General features: G+C 39.4%; 1 protein-coding gene across 1 annotated transcript in view; it reads right to left on the bottom strand.

Annotated features, from left to right (window-relative positions):
• SH3GL2 (SH3 domain containing GRB2 like 2, endophilin A1) overlaps positions 1-14,999 on the bottom strand; it is a 219,430-nt gene that overhangs the window by 28,302 nt on the left and 176,129 nt on the right. Inside the window, exon 3 of the mRNA XM_003822609.5 lies at positions 5,725-5,797. Within this exon, the coding sequence (XP_003822657.1) occupies positions 5,725-5,797 (73 nt within the window). The remainder of the gene's footprint in view (positions 1-5,724; positions 5,798-14,999) is intronic.

A 14,999-nucleotide genomic window follows, 5' to 3' on the forward strand; every position in this document is an offset into this window, starting at 1 on the left:
CCAGTCTTTCAATACGTTAGTATATGATTTATATCACCCATCACCTGACTTAAGTTTTCTTTCTTAATATATTTATCCTTGAAATACCCTATTCCTTTGAAGCTTAACAACATTTTCCTCACAACTGCTTTTGTAATCTGTCCTTTATGCATTTTGATTATTTTTCATTGCCAGGATGTGGAAATGGAAAAGCTCTGGCTACTTGACTCAGCACACATCCCTTATTCTTTAAGTGAAGGATGGATATATTCATTCATACACCTATTCACCAGACATACTGAGAGCAAACAATGTACCAGGCATAATGCTAAGGACTCTAAAAGATGCAAAGATGAATACAAGTTATCCTGTCCTCCAGGAAAAAACAGCAAATTCAGTGTGTTGTGAGACCAAGGATTTGGCTACATGAATGCTAAGTAATACATGTATTCATTTTCAGTTCCACAGTCACCAAATATAATCACTGTATTTATTCATCTTTGGAAGGACATGATTAAGAGCACAGCCTGTGGGAAAAGAAGTACACTAATTTTAATAGAGTATCTTTCCAGGGACTAATGGTACATTTTAAACTAATACAGCTAGCTTTTATTTCCACAGGCAATATTTCACAAATGAGATTTGAAATTATTAAAAAATTCTAAATAGACATCGAATGACCCCAATTTGATACCCAAATCTCAGAAATGCTGGAAATATCTAGACCATATAGGCATTCAAGGGAAAAGCATTTCCATAGAGAAACAAACCCCTACTGTGTACAACATTTTTCACATTCAAGCTGCTTTTTATGTAAGCAGTTTGGAAATTTGTATTAGATTATCACATCAGGGTAAGAGTAACTTCTCAGTGCAAACTGAAAAGGCCTCTCTCATAACAAGGATGCTAAGTCTGGAAAGGGTCCACAGTCCAACTGTCTACAATTCCATTCAAGTGTCATGAAACAGACTTTCGAATTTTTTTAAAAAAAATCCAGAGCCTAAAGATATCCTAATTCTAAACCAAGAATCCATTTCTCTGTTGAAAAAAAACCCACTGATAAAACATAAAACCAAGGAGGTAAACATGAAACATATATCAAACAGAAAGGCAAACTATCTAGTGCTGTACTGTCTATTATGGGCACCACTGGCCACAGCGGGCTGCTGAGCACCTGAAATGTGGCTAGTCCAAATTGAAATGTGCTGTAAGTATAAGATACAGACCGAAATTCAGAGTATGAAAAAAAACAAAAAATATCTCAATAATTTTTAATAGTGGTTAATATTTTGGCTATAATGGGTTAAATAAAATATATTATTAAAGACAATTTCATCTTTCTTTTTACTTGTATAATGTGGTTTCTAGAAAATTCAAAATTACATATGTGGCTTGCATCCTATTTCTATTGGACAACATTGATTTAGTTTTTGCTCCCCCGTAAGGCATCAGAATATGTAAAGAAAACTGAGTTGTATATTCTTCAGTGATTTTTGCTCACATATATCGTAAGAATAGGCACTTACAACCAGTAGAATGGAATTTGTGCACAGTACTTTCTATATTCAAATTATTTCTTATTTAAGCAGTTTAGGAATGTGTACTGGTTTATGCTATTCCAGTTCAAGCTTGGATGACTTTACAGCTGTCTGTCCTGCGTTCTCGAAAGCCCACCCTCACAGGGCAGACCTTTAAGCCTGTGATCCCACTCACACTTCCACATCTCATCAGTTAGCTGGATTTTCCAGGAGGAATTAGCTGTGAAGCCTTCTGGGCTCCTCTCCTCAGACTGTGTGTAACTTACACTAAGACTGTGAGGTTCCAGAGGACAAGCCTCCAGTCTTGGTCTCATTTCTGCCCCACAGCATCTAGAATTGCTCTTTGCATAAAAGTAAATGCATGTGACGAATGTTGGTTACATATGAGTATCTGATGATTTAGGGAAAAGGAAGAATTTTTCCTCCTACTTTTTGTATTAGAGAAGTTTTAGTACGTTAGACACTGACAGTCAACTGTGCTTCATAATTCATTTATTCCAATATCCAAGTGCCTGTTGGCTGCCTGGAACTGAGCTGGGGGCTGGGGATGTGGTGGTGAATAAGACAGGCACAGTGCTGAACTCACGGGGGATGAAAAACAAAACCACAAGTATGGCATGTGCCCCACTGAAAAGCAGCTGGGATTACAAGAGGGACAGTGACAGGGGAACCTAATGTGGTTGGAGCCAAGGAAGGCTAATAAGTGACCTTCACGCTGGACCCGAGGGAGCTGTTAGCCTAGCAAGGTGTTGGGGAAAGGGCAGGCTGACCATGCAGGGAGGGCCCCTTAAGCCATGTTAAAAATGAAAGTTAATCCTAAAGGCATGAAAAGCCATGGAAGGGTTTTACATAATATGACCAAATTTGCTTTTTAAAATATCATTCTGGAGATGGGTAAGAGTGGATGTAGGACTTTCACAGAGCATAGCCATGTATTCTTAAAAGCTAAACAAAATCACTTTGGTCATCACTTCAATAGGAACTGAGTTTTAGGAATAGAAAACATGTGTAAGCTCCACACCCCCAAGACGTGAAAGCCAGCAAGCACCCTGGAGCAGTAATCTAATACAGATGTACTCCCAAAGTAACCTCAAAGCATCAAATCCTACTGATTCCCCTGGCCTGTCCATGTAAATTTGTTACTTGGCATCAGGCCCTGTCCTAACCCAAGCCATATCTTGCTTATTCAGAACCAGCATTCAGTATCCACACTGGTTGGCCCAGCTCTAGGGTTCACTGAAAGGCTGAGTGGGCAAAGTATTTAGCAAAGTGCACGAGTTTGGGAATATTCTTTCTGCTCTCCTGTGCCCAAGGACTGTCTCTCTGGGTGTTTGCCTAACTCTCAACTTAACCAGTTACCTGGTCTGGGCTCTATGGCCAGTGTCTACTCTCAGGGCAAGAAGCTGGTGGAGGGATGAAATTGTACCTGTTGTAAACAATTAAATGCAGGTTGTTTAAATTCTGTGGAATGATTACACAAAATTTTGTTTTGTTCTGGACTCTTCTGGGTAGTACTTACTCATATATGTATGTGGCCTGCCCATACATAACTGTTTTTCTGAAACCAACCTCGAATTGCCTGTAATGGCCTTCATTGTTCTTAGTGGCAGATGTCCATTCAACTCTCAAATAGTCACAAAACCATTATATTGGCAGCCAATTAGCACATGCAATATTGTATTAAAAATGTCATTTCTAAACATTCAGATCTTCTCAATTACCTCCTCCTTTGATGTTTTTTATTAAAATAAAAATAAGCCTTAAGCCCACAATTTCCTTTCTGAATTTCTCTGGTACTCACTCTGAAAGGGAAGGACCCTTCACACCTAAATGAAATGGAGCCTACCCTTCTCAGAGGCAGGATCGTGCAACGTGAAGTGCAGAGACTTAGGAGGTAGTCAGACCTGAGTTCCAATCTTGTCTTCATCCCTTCCTAGGTGTATGAATGGGAAAGTTCCTTAAATTCTCTGACCCTTGTTTTTTCCTGAATAAAATGAAGCTAGCGTACTGGATTAGTTTTCTAGAGCTGTCATTTCAAATGACCACAAACTGGGCAGCCTGAAAGAAAGGAATTGATTCCCTCACAGTTCAGCATACCGGAAGTCTGAAATCAAGGTGTCAGCAAAGTTGGTTCCCTCTGGAGGCTCTCAGAGAATCCTTCCTTATGTCTTCCAGCTTGTGGTGGTGGCTCCTGGCATTCCTTTGCTCGTGACGTGTAACTTCAACCTCTTCTCATTCTTCACGTGGCCTTTTCTGTGTTTCTCTGTGTCCTCTCCTCTTCTCATAAGTACACCCATCATTGGTTCTAGGGGCCACCCTAAATCTAGGAAGAGTTCATCTCAAGATCCTACATCACTACTTACATCTGCAAGGATTATTTCCAAATAAGGTCACATTCCTTATAAGTTTAGTTCTGGATGGACCTGAATTTGGGGAGACACACTATTCAACCCACCACACCTACCTACAACAGAGCACAGTTCCATTATACTCAGGAAAACTGATGAGCTCCCACTGATAATTTGTGTTACAATGAATTTTTAGTCTATTTTCATACTAGAAATTCTTCAACTGTTTTTACTTTATATGGAGAAAAATGGTTACTTTTAAAGATGAGACAGTGCCTCATATACCTAGCACTGCACTGAAAATGCAACAGTGCTCCATAAATACTATATTCCTCCTCCCATTGCCTTTCTCTTAGCCCTACAACCATGAGTTACAAGTACAAGTCATGTGAAAATCCTAGGAAATCATGGAGTACTTCAAGGTTCTAGGCAAAGATAAAGACCAAAACTTCTTGCCCCTATATAATGATTTCTAGTGGGGAAGCAGGGCGAGCAGCTCTCTTTCAGAACTTGACCTATGACAGTGGTTTAAACACTAAGGAATAAATGTGCATCCAAGAGATCTTTGCATCTCTGTGAAAAACAGTGGTTACCAAGAAGGTTCTGGGTAAAAATAAGAAACCTGATTTTTGCAGTTCTTTGACAAATTTGCTAAGCATTTGAAAATGTATCTAGACCACTGTCAGTTAAATTCCTGGTTCCTATAGCTTACCACATTTTCTTCCATATTTTCCTCCCTCACATAAGCTCATTTCTAATGTGTTTTATGAACAAAAACAACAGCAACAAAAATCCAGAAAGTTATTCCTACATAGTCTGCTCATCCTCAGAATAGCAGCTGGGCTGGTCATAGGTGAATAAGGATGGAAGGAAGCTGCAGCCAGCAGCAGGGGGCATAGAAAAGGAGCCAGCACTTAGCACAGCACACACCTGCTTCCTCTCATCCCATACCCACCCCCTTTTTTTTTTAATCACTTGTTCACTATTGCTCAGTATCCAAACTCATTGGGGCTGAAGCAGTTGTCTGCACCATCCTCTCTAGGACCATAAAATACATGCAACCCCAACCTGAAACTTGCAAAGAAACTAGCCTCAAGATTAAGGGGTCTTCCAAATATTCACACATCTCACTTAAATACAACCAGCCTCGCTTCCCGTTTCCAAGCCCTGTGGTTAGAAACTGACACACAGGAATGGTAATGAGGAGGTCTATCAGGTAGGCTGCTTTGCTTTGCTTTGCTATACCTAGTGCCTACCGAAACTACCCCAACTCTGCCTGGTCCTCTTATCAACATATAGCTCCGTTATCTCTATTACCACTTCTTTTTCTTAGAGTATAACAAGTTAGCAGGAACCAATGCTGATCTGTGATGTGCTTGGAGAAGAATCAGAATCAAGATCAACGCTCTGAAGACTTTGGTGATGCCCTATGAAGAAACCCTCTGTGTTTCATGAAAACGATTCACCTGCCTACTTTTTCACATCTTCTGGGAATCATTATATCTTACCTTAAACTATCCTAATTTTCCTTCTTACCATCTCTTGAAAGTTCAAGGTCAACTGATAACAGTTTATAGCTACTCTGATATTATGTGTCACCTGAACTGTTTGCATACATTATTTGTTAAATATACCACAGTCAGATAAAATACCACAGATCTTCCAGTTACTTCAATGTGAGCTTTAAAAAGCCCTTCTCCCCAGTTAAAATGTGCTATCCATGAAGTCGCTAACCTCTCAGAAAAGTGGATCGAGGAAGCAACACCAAAAGAAGAAACACACCAAACTTAAAATGTCTATCAAAGAGAAACTAAAAGTTACCTCGAGGGATCCTTTAAACATATAAGATGATGCCTTACCTGGATTGGGTTGAAGGTATTCAATTGTTTTAGTCATTATTTCCATCACAGCCCTGCTGGTGACATCCACTTTCTGAAATGAGAAAATAAGTGCTCTAAATGACAAAAATGATGAGCTTAAGAATATCGGTTTTTGGTTGAGTCTATATACAATGGCGGGGTATGCAACAGAGCCCCGGACAAGTCCCGCAGTAGGTGAGGGAGGCTGAGACGCGGCTGGAAGTCATGCTGACAGTGTACTCAGCAGTGGTCTGCCAAGATGTGGAAAGCCCGTTTATCCAAAGAAGAAGCTCGTAGTTTCCTAAAATTTGTTTCAAAATATAATTCATTACCTTCTGGTAAAAATAAGGTGAATAAAATGAAACATATTTTGTCCCAGAGGCATTTATTGGATGCCTACAGTGGGTCAGGCATGGAGGCAGATTTTGCTGCCCTCAAGAAAGAATCATGCAGCATCAACTCTGCTTATTCAAGAAGTGGGGAGCTTTTTATTTAACTTCTCAGAACATCCTAAAAATATAAAATCTTGAGCAAAGACTTCTAGTCTGTCCTTGAACTTTTGGTTAATGCTAAACAAAAATCTTGATGCTAGAGTCTATCCTCCGAATTTGTTCTATCCTCTAAATTTCTAAATTTGGAATGGTCAGTGTTTGCCTTCAGCATCTCACCGTCTTCTCTTTGTCAGGCCCCTCTCCCCACTTGAAAGAGGTCATGGAAGGTGCTCACTGCAGTGCTCTCTGTCTTCCTCCAAGAAATCCTTTTCTTACCAGCATGTGTGGGCCTCCTATTAGCCCTACATGGTAAATGACTAATGAGAATAAATGCATCCTCCTATTCAAGGTACATACATGTAATATATGACATAGGTATAAATGAAAGTGATTAAATTTTAATGTAGAAATTTAGGTATCAATTAAGTCCACTGGAGAAATTTTCTGTTTGTTAAAAGGCTCCCCCTTCAACTATGAGAAACTTTTCCATAACCTGCTGTACCTAGTGGTATATAATATATACCAGTATATAATATCAGTATATACCAGTATAGTATCAGTATATACCAATATATACCAGTATATAATATATACCGGTATATAATATCAGCCTTGCATAAAGTAAGCCTCCTCCTTTTCCATAATCCACACATTAAAAGATTTTATCTTTCAGTTCAGTTTTTCAATACTTAATAATTTTTCATTCCATGGCAGTCATATTACTGTGTGTGTTTGCTATTACTAGGATTAACAGAGGAAAACAAATTTTTTCTTGTGAGGTTATAATGATATAAAATTATCTTTAGAAGGATGCAATTTCAAATGTGCCTGTCTACATATAACTCTTGTATAAATAGCCTTTTGATTGATTCAAATTTCAAAGATCTTTAAGATTGAGTGTGTACCAGGTAATGATTAGCTTTAAAATGCTCAGTAGCCCCCTGGAGTTGTGCAGTACACAACTTGTGAAGCCATATGTGAAGGTCCTAGTATTAGCAAAATTCCAAACAACCACTATGTACTCAAGTCATAGAATGTCTTATGCCAGGGAAATGGATCAAAGGTGTGTATGGAACAAATATGCTGAAACTCCATGGTACGTGTGTGATAGGAGTACAAATGTAGATCTCCTGCTGCCTATGTGATAGGAATTAAGGAATTAGATGACAAATGTGTCCAAATATCCTGTAGTTATGATGAGAAGGAAAATCATTCAAAAAGCCAAGGTTTCTAAAAAAGAGTGCCATAAGAATTAAATTTTCCAATGGCTGTTTGATATCCTGATGTCATCTGCTGTTAAGGGGGTGACCAATTTCTAAGGTTCCCCCATCTCTGTCCTTAATAATTATAACAATCATCACCATAAGCTGTCTTCTGTTTGTCAGAAACTGTTCTAAGGACTATAAATATCTTTACACACTCAATGCTCACAAACTCTGTAATGTATATGAGAAAACAGATACAGAGGGGTTAAGAAACTTCCCCAGTTCTAGTTCCAGGGTGTGTGTTCTTAACGACCATCCTATACTTCTTGAAAGCAAAAGCTCTTCCTAAAAAGACAGGCAACAGAGGCATCTCCCAATCTGAAAGAGAGGCCAAGTCAGAGCTGGAATATGCTTTGTTCCCTCCCCAAGATGGGGCTGGGGACCTGGCAGTAGCTGGCGAAACAGGATCACAGCAGGAAGGTACCTGCCATCCCATATTCTGTTTTTATTTTGAAACTTCTCAAAGTCTGTGGAAGCTTCATCCACAAGGCTATTCCATCCTGGGCCTCTCTGGAAGGGAAGCTCTGCAATGCTGATCTGCTAAACCACAGGCCCTCAGTTTCACGGGTTTCCCTACAGAGACTGGTACCTGCAGTATCTATCCCACCTGGCCCACAGGGAGGTGAGCAAGGAAGGCTGTGAAAGCTAGTTTCTCATTTTGGCTACAGAACCCCCTTCCCTTTTAAGCTCTGTGTAGGGAGCCCAACCACTCATGTAGTGTAAACAGACGCCACTAGCTTGGCTGAAGCCAGTGGTCTCAGGGAAGACCCAGAGACCCTGGGGATACCAATATTAGATTATTACATTTGGTCCCCAGGGCAGGATTCCATCTTAAAAGAGAAGTAGGAATAAAAACTATTCCAGTGTCCCTTGTGACTTGTCTAAAGAAAGAGCTCATCCCACCCAGATGTTTACTGACTTTGTGCCCATTGAGGCGGACTCCTTCAACACTTTTGGTTACCTAGTCCAGGCATCATTACAGAGCAAGTTCTACCTAAACCCTTTTGACTACAACATAAAATAACCTTCGCTTGAAATCCACCACCTCTGAAAACAACTTTATTCAATACAGTTACATTTGTATTTAATTATCAGGAATTATACTAAAGAGGGACCCACTTTTGGCAAATCCATTCCTAGGCCCTTGCAACTGACTGCAATTTTTTTTTTTTTTTTTTTTGAGACAGGGTCTTACTCTCTCCCCCAGGCTGCAGTGCAGTAGAGCAATCTCAGCTCACTGCAACCTCCGCCTCCCAGGTTCAAGCGATTCTCCCTCCTCAGCTTCCCAAGAAGCTGGGACTAGAGGCACGCACCACCATGCCTGGCTAATTTTTGTATTTTTTGGTAGAGATGGGGTTTTGCCATGTTGGTCAGGCTGGTCTCGAACTCCTGGCCTCAAGTGATCCATCCACCTTGGCCTTCCAAAGTGCTGGGATTACAGGCATGAGTCACTGCACCAGGCATGGCTGCATTCTTACAGATAATTACTTGATAGACTTCATGGACATAAGAGGAAGAGACCAGGGGAGCATTCTGTTTAATGCTTTAATTTATTAAATGTCCACACCTGTGGCCTAGAGAAGGGAAAGGAGCTCTTTAAGTGTGTTATGAGGAGAAAAGTACTTCCCAAGGCCATTAATCAGAGGCTTTCTTTAAAAAAGTACCAGAAGAACTGAATGGTCCAATGATTAGTCACATTCTGAAGTCATCTGCCAGTAGGAGGCTGACTAATTTCTAACTTCTCTCCACCTCTGTCCTCCATAATAATGCCCAGGACTCTTTTGCTAAACTACACTGTGTCAGCCAGAGACAAGCTGAGGGCCATAACCCCATGAGACCACTGAATGTGCCTTGTTATGCACTTGCCAGAAGAGTTATTTATATACCTAAGCTGGTAATATCCAAGTACATTTTCTCTTAGTAACAGGCCTGATTAACTTAGCATAAAGAAGATTTCCACTTAAGTAATTTATTATAACTAGCAATTCCCATAAGCTCCCAGAATTGAGCTTATTGCCATTTGAGAACAGTACAGTTTAACTTTGAACTTATGACATGTAACTGTTATTTTTCTCAATGTCCAAAATTTCCAATTACTATTTGAAAGTAAGTTTTGATGCATCCTAAATTACAAGAATTTCTCATCTTATAAGCTCCTGAGCCTCCATCTTCAACTAACCTTGCCTGGGATTGGTGTGAGGAGCCATTAGGGAAGGCTGTTTAAAGAAAGTGAAACTGTTCATATCCTTCACCCACTTTTTGATGGGGTTGTTTTTTTCTTGTAAATTTGTTTGAGTTCTTTGTAGATTCTGGATATTAGCTCTTTGTCAGATGAATAGATTGCAAAAATTTTCTCCCATTCTGTAGGTTGCCTGTTCACTCTGATGGTAGTTTCTTTTGCTGTGCAGAAGCTCTTTAGTTTAATTAGATCCCATATGTCAATTTTGGCTTTTGTTGCCATTGCTTTTGGTGTTTTAGACATGAAGTCTAATGCCTTGCCCATGCCTGTGTCCTGAATGGTATTGTCTAGGTTTTCTTCTAGGGTTTTTATGCTCTTAGGTCTAACATTTAAGTCTTCAAAAAGGGGGCAAAGGATATGAACAGACACTTCTCAAAAGAAGACATTTATGCAGCCAACAGACATATGGAAAAATGCTCATCATCACTGGCCATCAGAGAAATGCAAATTAAAACCACAATGAGATACCATCTCACACCAGTTAGAATGGCAATCATTAAGTCAGGAAACAACAGGTGCTGGAGAGGATGTGGAGAAATAGGAACACTTTTACACTGTTGGTGGGACTGTAAACTGGTTCAACCATTGTGGAAGACACTGTGGCGATTCCTCAGGGATCTAGAACTAGAAATACCATTTGACCCAGCCATCCCATTACTGGGTATATACCCAAAGGATTATAAATCATGCTGCTATAAAGACACATGCACACATATGTTTATTGCGGCACTATTCACAACAGCAAAGACTTGGAACCAACCCAAATGTCCATCAATGATAGACTGGATTAAGAAACTGTGGCACATATACACCATGGAATACTATAAAGCCATAAAAAATGATGAGTTCATGTCCTTTGTAGGGACGTGGATGAAGCTGGAAACCATCATTCTCAGCAAACTATTGCAAGGACAAAAAACCAAACACCGCAAGTTCTCACTCATAGGTGGGAATTGAACAATGAGAACACTTGAACACAGGAAGGGGAACATCACACATGGGGGCCTGTCGTGGGGTGGGGGGAGGGGGGAGGGATAGCATTAGGAGATATACCTAATGTAAATGACGAGTTAACGGGTGCAGCACACCAACACGGCACATGTATACATATGTAACAAACCTGCAAGCTGTGCACATGTACACATACTCTAGAACTTAAAGTATAATAAAAAATAAAAATAAAAAAAAGAAAGTGAAACTGTAAATATATACAGATACAGGCATATTTTTTAGGTAATAAAAACTTCCATTTCTACTTCTTTAAATGGTTGAAAAAATTTGAAAAGAGACTATTTTACTGCACAAAATAATTATTCAAATTTCAAATTCACATTTCAGCATCCTTAGATAAAGTTTTGTTGGAAAACACCCATACTCTTTCATTTAAACGCTGTCAATGGATGCTTCTGTGTTTCGACAGCATTGGCAAGGAGTTGTAACAGACCACAGAGACGTTCTGGCCCCAAAAACCTAAAGCACTTACAAAAAAAAATCTTGATCCCTGTGCTAGGTGCTAGCTTCACTAATAATAATGCCATGCTGAATCTATAGATGATACTGATTATTTCACCAGCTGTCTCAGTCTTTAGAGACAAGATACTAAAGAATAGAAGGCATGGAAATGACTAGAATGGGGTTACTCTTCCAGAGACATGGGAATATTACCTTTCTTCCCTGAAGAAAAGAAAAGTTGGTGTTTCCTGAACTTAGGTGTAAGGACTCGTGAACAGCGTGGTGTTGTTTGTGCAGCAACAAAAGGACTGAAAGATATGATTTCATACTATTAGATACCACATTATACCAGATGCTGTAGCAGAGCAAAAGTTTAAGAAAAACATAGACACCTTAAAGGGAGCACCAACACTTTGTGAGTTTAGTGATCATTAATATAAAAATAAATTCAGTCAGTCATGGTGGCCCATGTCTGTTACCCCAGTGCTTTGGGAGGCCAAGATAGGAGGATTGCTTAAGGCCAGCAGTTCAAGACTAGCCTGGGAAAAAGTGAGACCCCATCTATACAAAAGATTTTAAAATTAGCCACAAAGATACAACAAAAAAGAAAACTTCAGGCCAAGGTCCTTGATGAACACTGATGCAAATCCTCAATACAATGCTGGCAAACCAAATCCAGAGGCATGTCAAAAAGCTTATCCACCATTATCAAGTAGGCTTTATCACTGGGATGCAAGGTTGGTTCAACATATGCAAATCAATAAATATGATTCACCACATAAACAGAACTAAAGAAAAAAAACACATGATTATCTCAATAGATGCACAAAAGGTTTTCAATAAAATTCAACATTCATTCATGTTAAAAAGTCCCAATGAGCTAGGTATTAAAGGAATGCACCTCAAAATAATAAGTGCCATATATGACAAACCCATATCCAACATCATACTGAATGGGCAAAAGCTGGAAGCATTTCCCTTGAAAACCGGCACAAGACAAGGATGCCCTCTCTCACCACTCCTATTTAACGTAGTATTGGAAGTCCTGACCAGACCAATTAGGCAAGAGAAAGAAATAAAGCGCATCCAAGTAGGAAAAGAAGAAGTCAAACTATCCATGTTTGCAGACGGCATGATCCTATGTCCAGAAAACCCCACAGTCTCAGCCAAAAAGATTCTTAAGCTGATAAAGAACGTCAGCAAAGTCTCAGGATACAAAATCAATGTTCAAAAACCACTAGCATTCCTATACACCAAGAACAGTAAAGCCAAGAGCCAACTCAGGAACAATCTCCTTCACAATTGCCACAAAAATAATAAAATACCTAGGAATACAGCTAACCAGGGAGGTGAAAGTTATTTATTTATTTTATTTTTTTGAGACAGAGTCTCACTCTGCCGCCCAGGCTGGAGTGAAGTGGCGTGATCTCGGCTCACTGCAAGCTCCACCTCCTGGGTTCAAGCCATTCTCCTGCCTCAGCCTCCCGAGTAGCTGGGACTACAGGTGCCTGCCACCATACCAGGCTAGTTTTTTGTATATTTAGTAGAGTCGGGGTTTCACCATGTTAGCCAGGATGGTCTCGATCTCCTGACCTCATGATCTGCCCACCTCAGCCTCCCAAAGTGCTGGGATTACAGGTGTGAGTCACTGCACCCAGCCAAAAGTTCTTTACAAGAAGAACTACAAACACTGCTGAAAGAAATCAGAGATGATACAAACAAATGGAAAAACATTCCATGCTCATGGATAGGAAGACTCAATATCATTAAAATGGCCATATTGCTCAAAGCAGTTTATGAATTCAATGCTATTCCTATTAGACTACCATTAAGATTCTTAGCAGAACTAGGCAAAAGTACTTTAAAATTCATATGGAAACAGAAAAGAGCCTGAATAGCCAAGGCAATCCTATGCAAAAAGAACAAAGCTGGAGTCATCATGCTATCCAACTTCAAACTATACTACAGGGCTACAATAATCAAAACAGCATGGTACTGGTACAAAAACAGACACATAAACCAACAGAATAGAATAGAGATCTCAGAAATAAAACTGCACACCTACAGTTATCTGGTCTTTGACAAATCTGACAAAATTCAAACAATGGGGAAAAGATTCCCTATTCAATAAATGGTGCTAGGATAACTGGCTAGCCATATGCAGAAGATTGAAACTGGACCCCTTCCTTACACCATATGCAAAAATTAACTCAAGATGGATTAAAGACTTAAATGTATAAACTCCAAATCATAAAAACCCTGAAAGACAACCTAGGCAAAATACCATTCAGGACATAGGCATGGGCAAAAATTTCATGAGGAAGACACCAAAAGCAATTGCAACCAAAGCGAAAATTAACAAATGGGATCTAATTATACCAAAGAGCTTTTGCACAGCAAAAGAAACTACCAACAGAGTAAACAGACAATCTATAGAATGAGAGAAAATTTTTGCAAGCTATGTATCCAACAAAGGTCTAATATCCAGCATCTATAAGGAACTTAAACAAATTTACAAGCAAAAAAGCAAACAACCCCATTAAAAAGTGGACAAAGGACAGGAATACTTTTCAAAAGAAGACATTTATGTGGTCAAGAAACATAAGAGAAAACATTCAACATCACTGATCATTACAGAAACACAAATCAAAACCACAATGAGATAAAAAGTCAAAAAACAACAGATGCTGACAAGGTTGTGGAGAAAATGGAATGCTTATACACTGTTGGTAGGAGTGTAAATTAGTTCAACCATTGTGGAAGATAGTGTGGTGATTCCTCAAAATCCTAAAGACAGAAATACCATTTGACCCAGCAATCCCATTAGTGGATATACACCCAAAGGAATATAAATTGTTCTATTATAAAGACACATGCACACATGTGTTCACTGCAGCACTATTCATAATAGCAAAGACATGGAATCAACCCAAATGCCCATCAATGAGAGACTGGATAAAGAAAATGTGCTACGTATACACCATGGAATACTATACAGCCATAAAAAAGAGAGAGCAGGTTCTTTGCAGGGACATGGATGAACCTGGAGGCCATTACCTTTAGCAAACTAATGCAGGAAGAGACAACCAAATACCACATGTTCTCACTTATAAGTGGGACAAAAATGATGAGAACACAAGGACACACAGAGGGGAACAACACACACTGGGACCCATTGGAGGGTGGAGGGTGGGAGGAGGGAGACAATCAGGAAAAATAACTAATGAGTACTAGGCTTAATACCTGGGTGATAAAATCATCTGTATAATAAACTCCCATGACATGTGTCTACCTATGTAACAAACCTGCACGTGTACCCCTGAAGTTAAGATAAAAGTTTAAAAAAAGAAATAAATTGGACCTCAAATAACAAATAATAAAAATTAGGCAGGCATGGTGGTGTGTGCTGGTAGTCCTAGCTACTTGAGAGGCTGAGGCAGGGGAATCACTTGAGCGCAGAAGTTTGAGGTGATAGTGAGCTATGACTGAGCTACTACACTCCAGCCTGGACAATAGAGTGAGACCTCAATCTCCAAATAAGTAAGTAAATAAATAAATTAGATAAATAAGTAGATGAATTACACACCCACCTGAAAATGGGTAACTCACAGTGGTAACATAAAAGAAATATTAAAAAGGCATATGAAAAACTAAAATATTTTCAAATTCTTAACTTTTCTGTCACTGAAGTTAAGAAACTACAACTATTAATAATGCATACACACCCACTTAAAGTACTGAGACTCCTGAACAAGAACAGCTAAATAAACAATCACAGAGACATGATGAAAACCGTGTCCTGGGAAGGTCTGTCTGGCAGCGAGATGC

Source organism: Pan paniscus, chromosome 11 (assembly GCF_029289425.2).
Source record: "Pan paniscus chromosome 11, NHGRI_mPanPan1-v2.0_pri, whole genome shotgun sequence".
In the NCBI taxonomy this organism is placed as follows: Eukaryota; Metazoa; Chordata; class Mammalia; order Primates; family Hominidae; genus Pan; species Pan paniscus.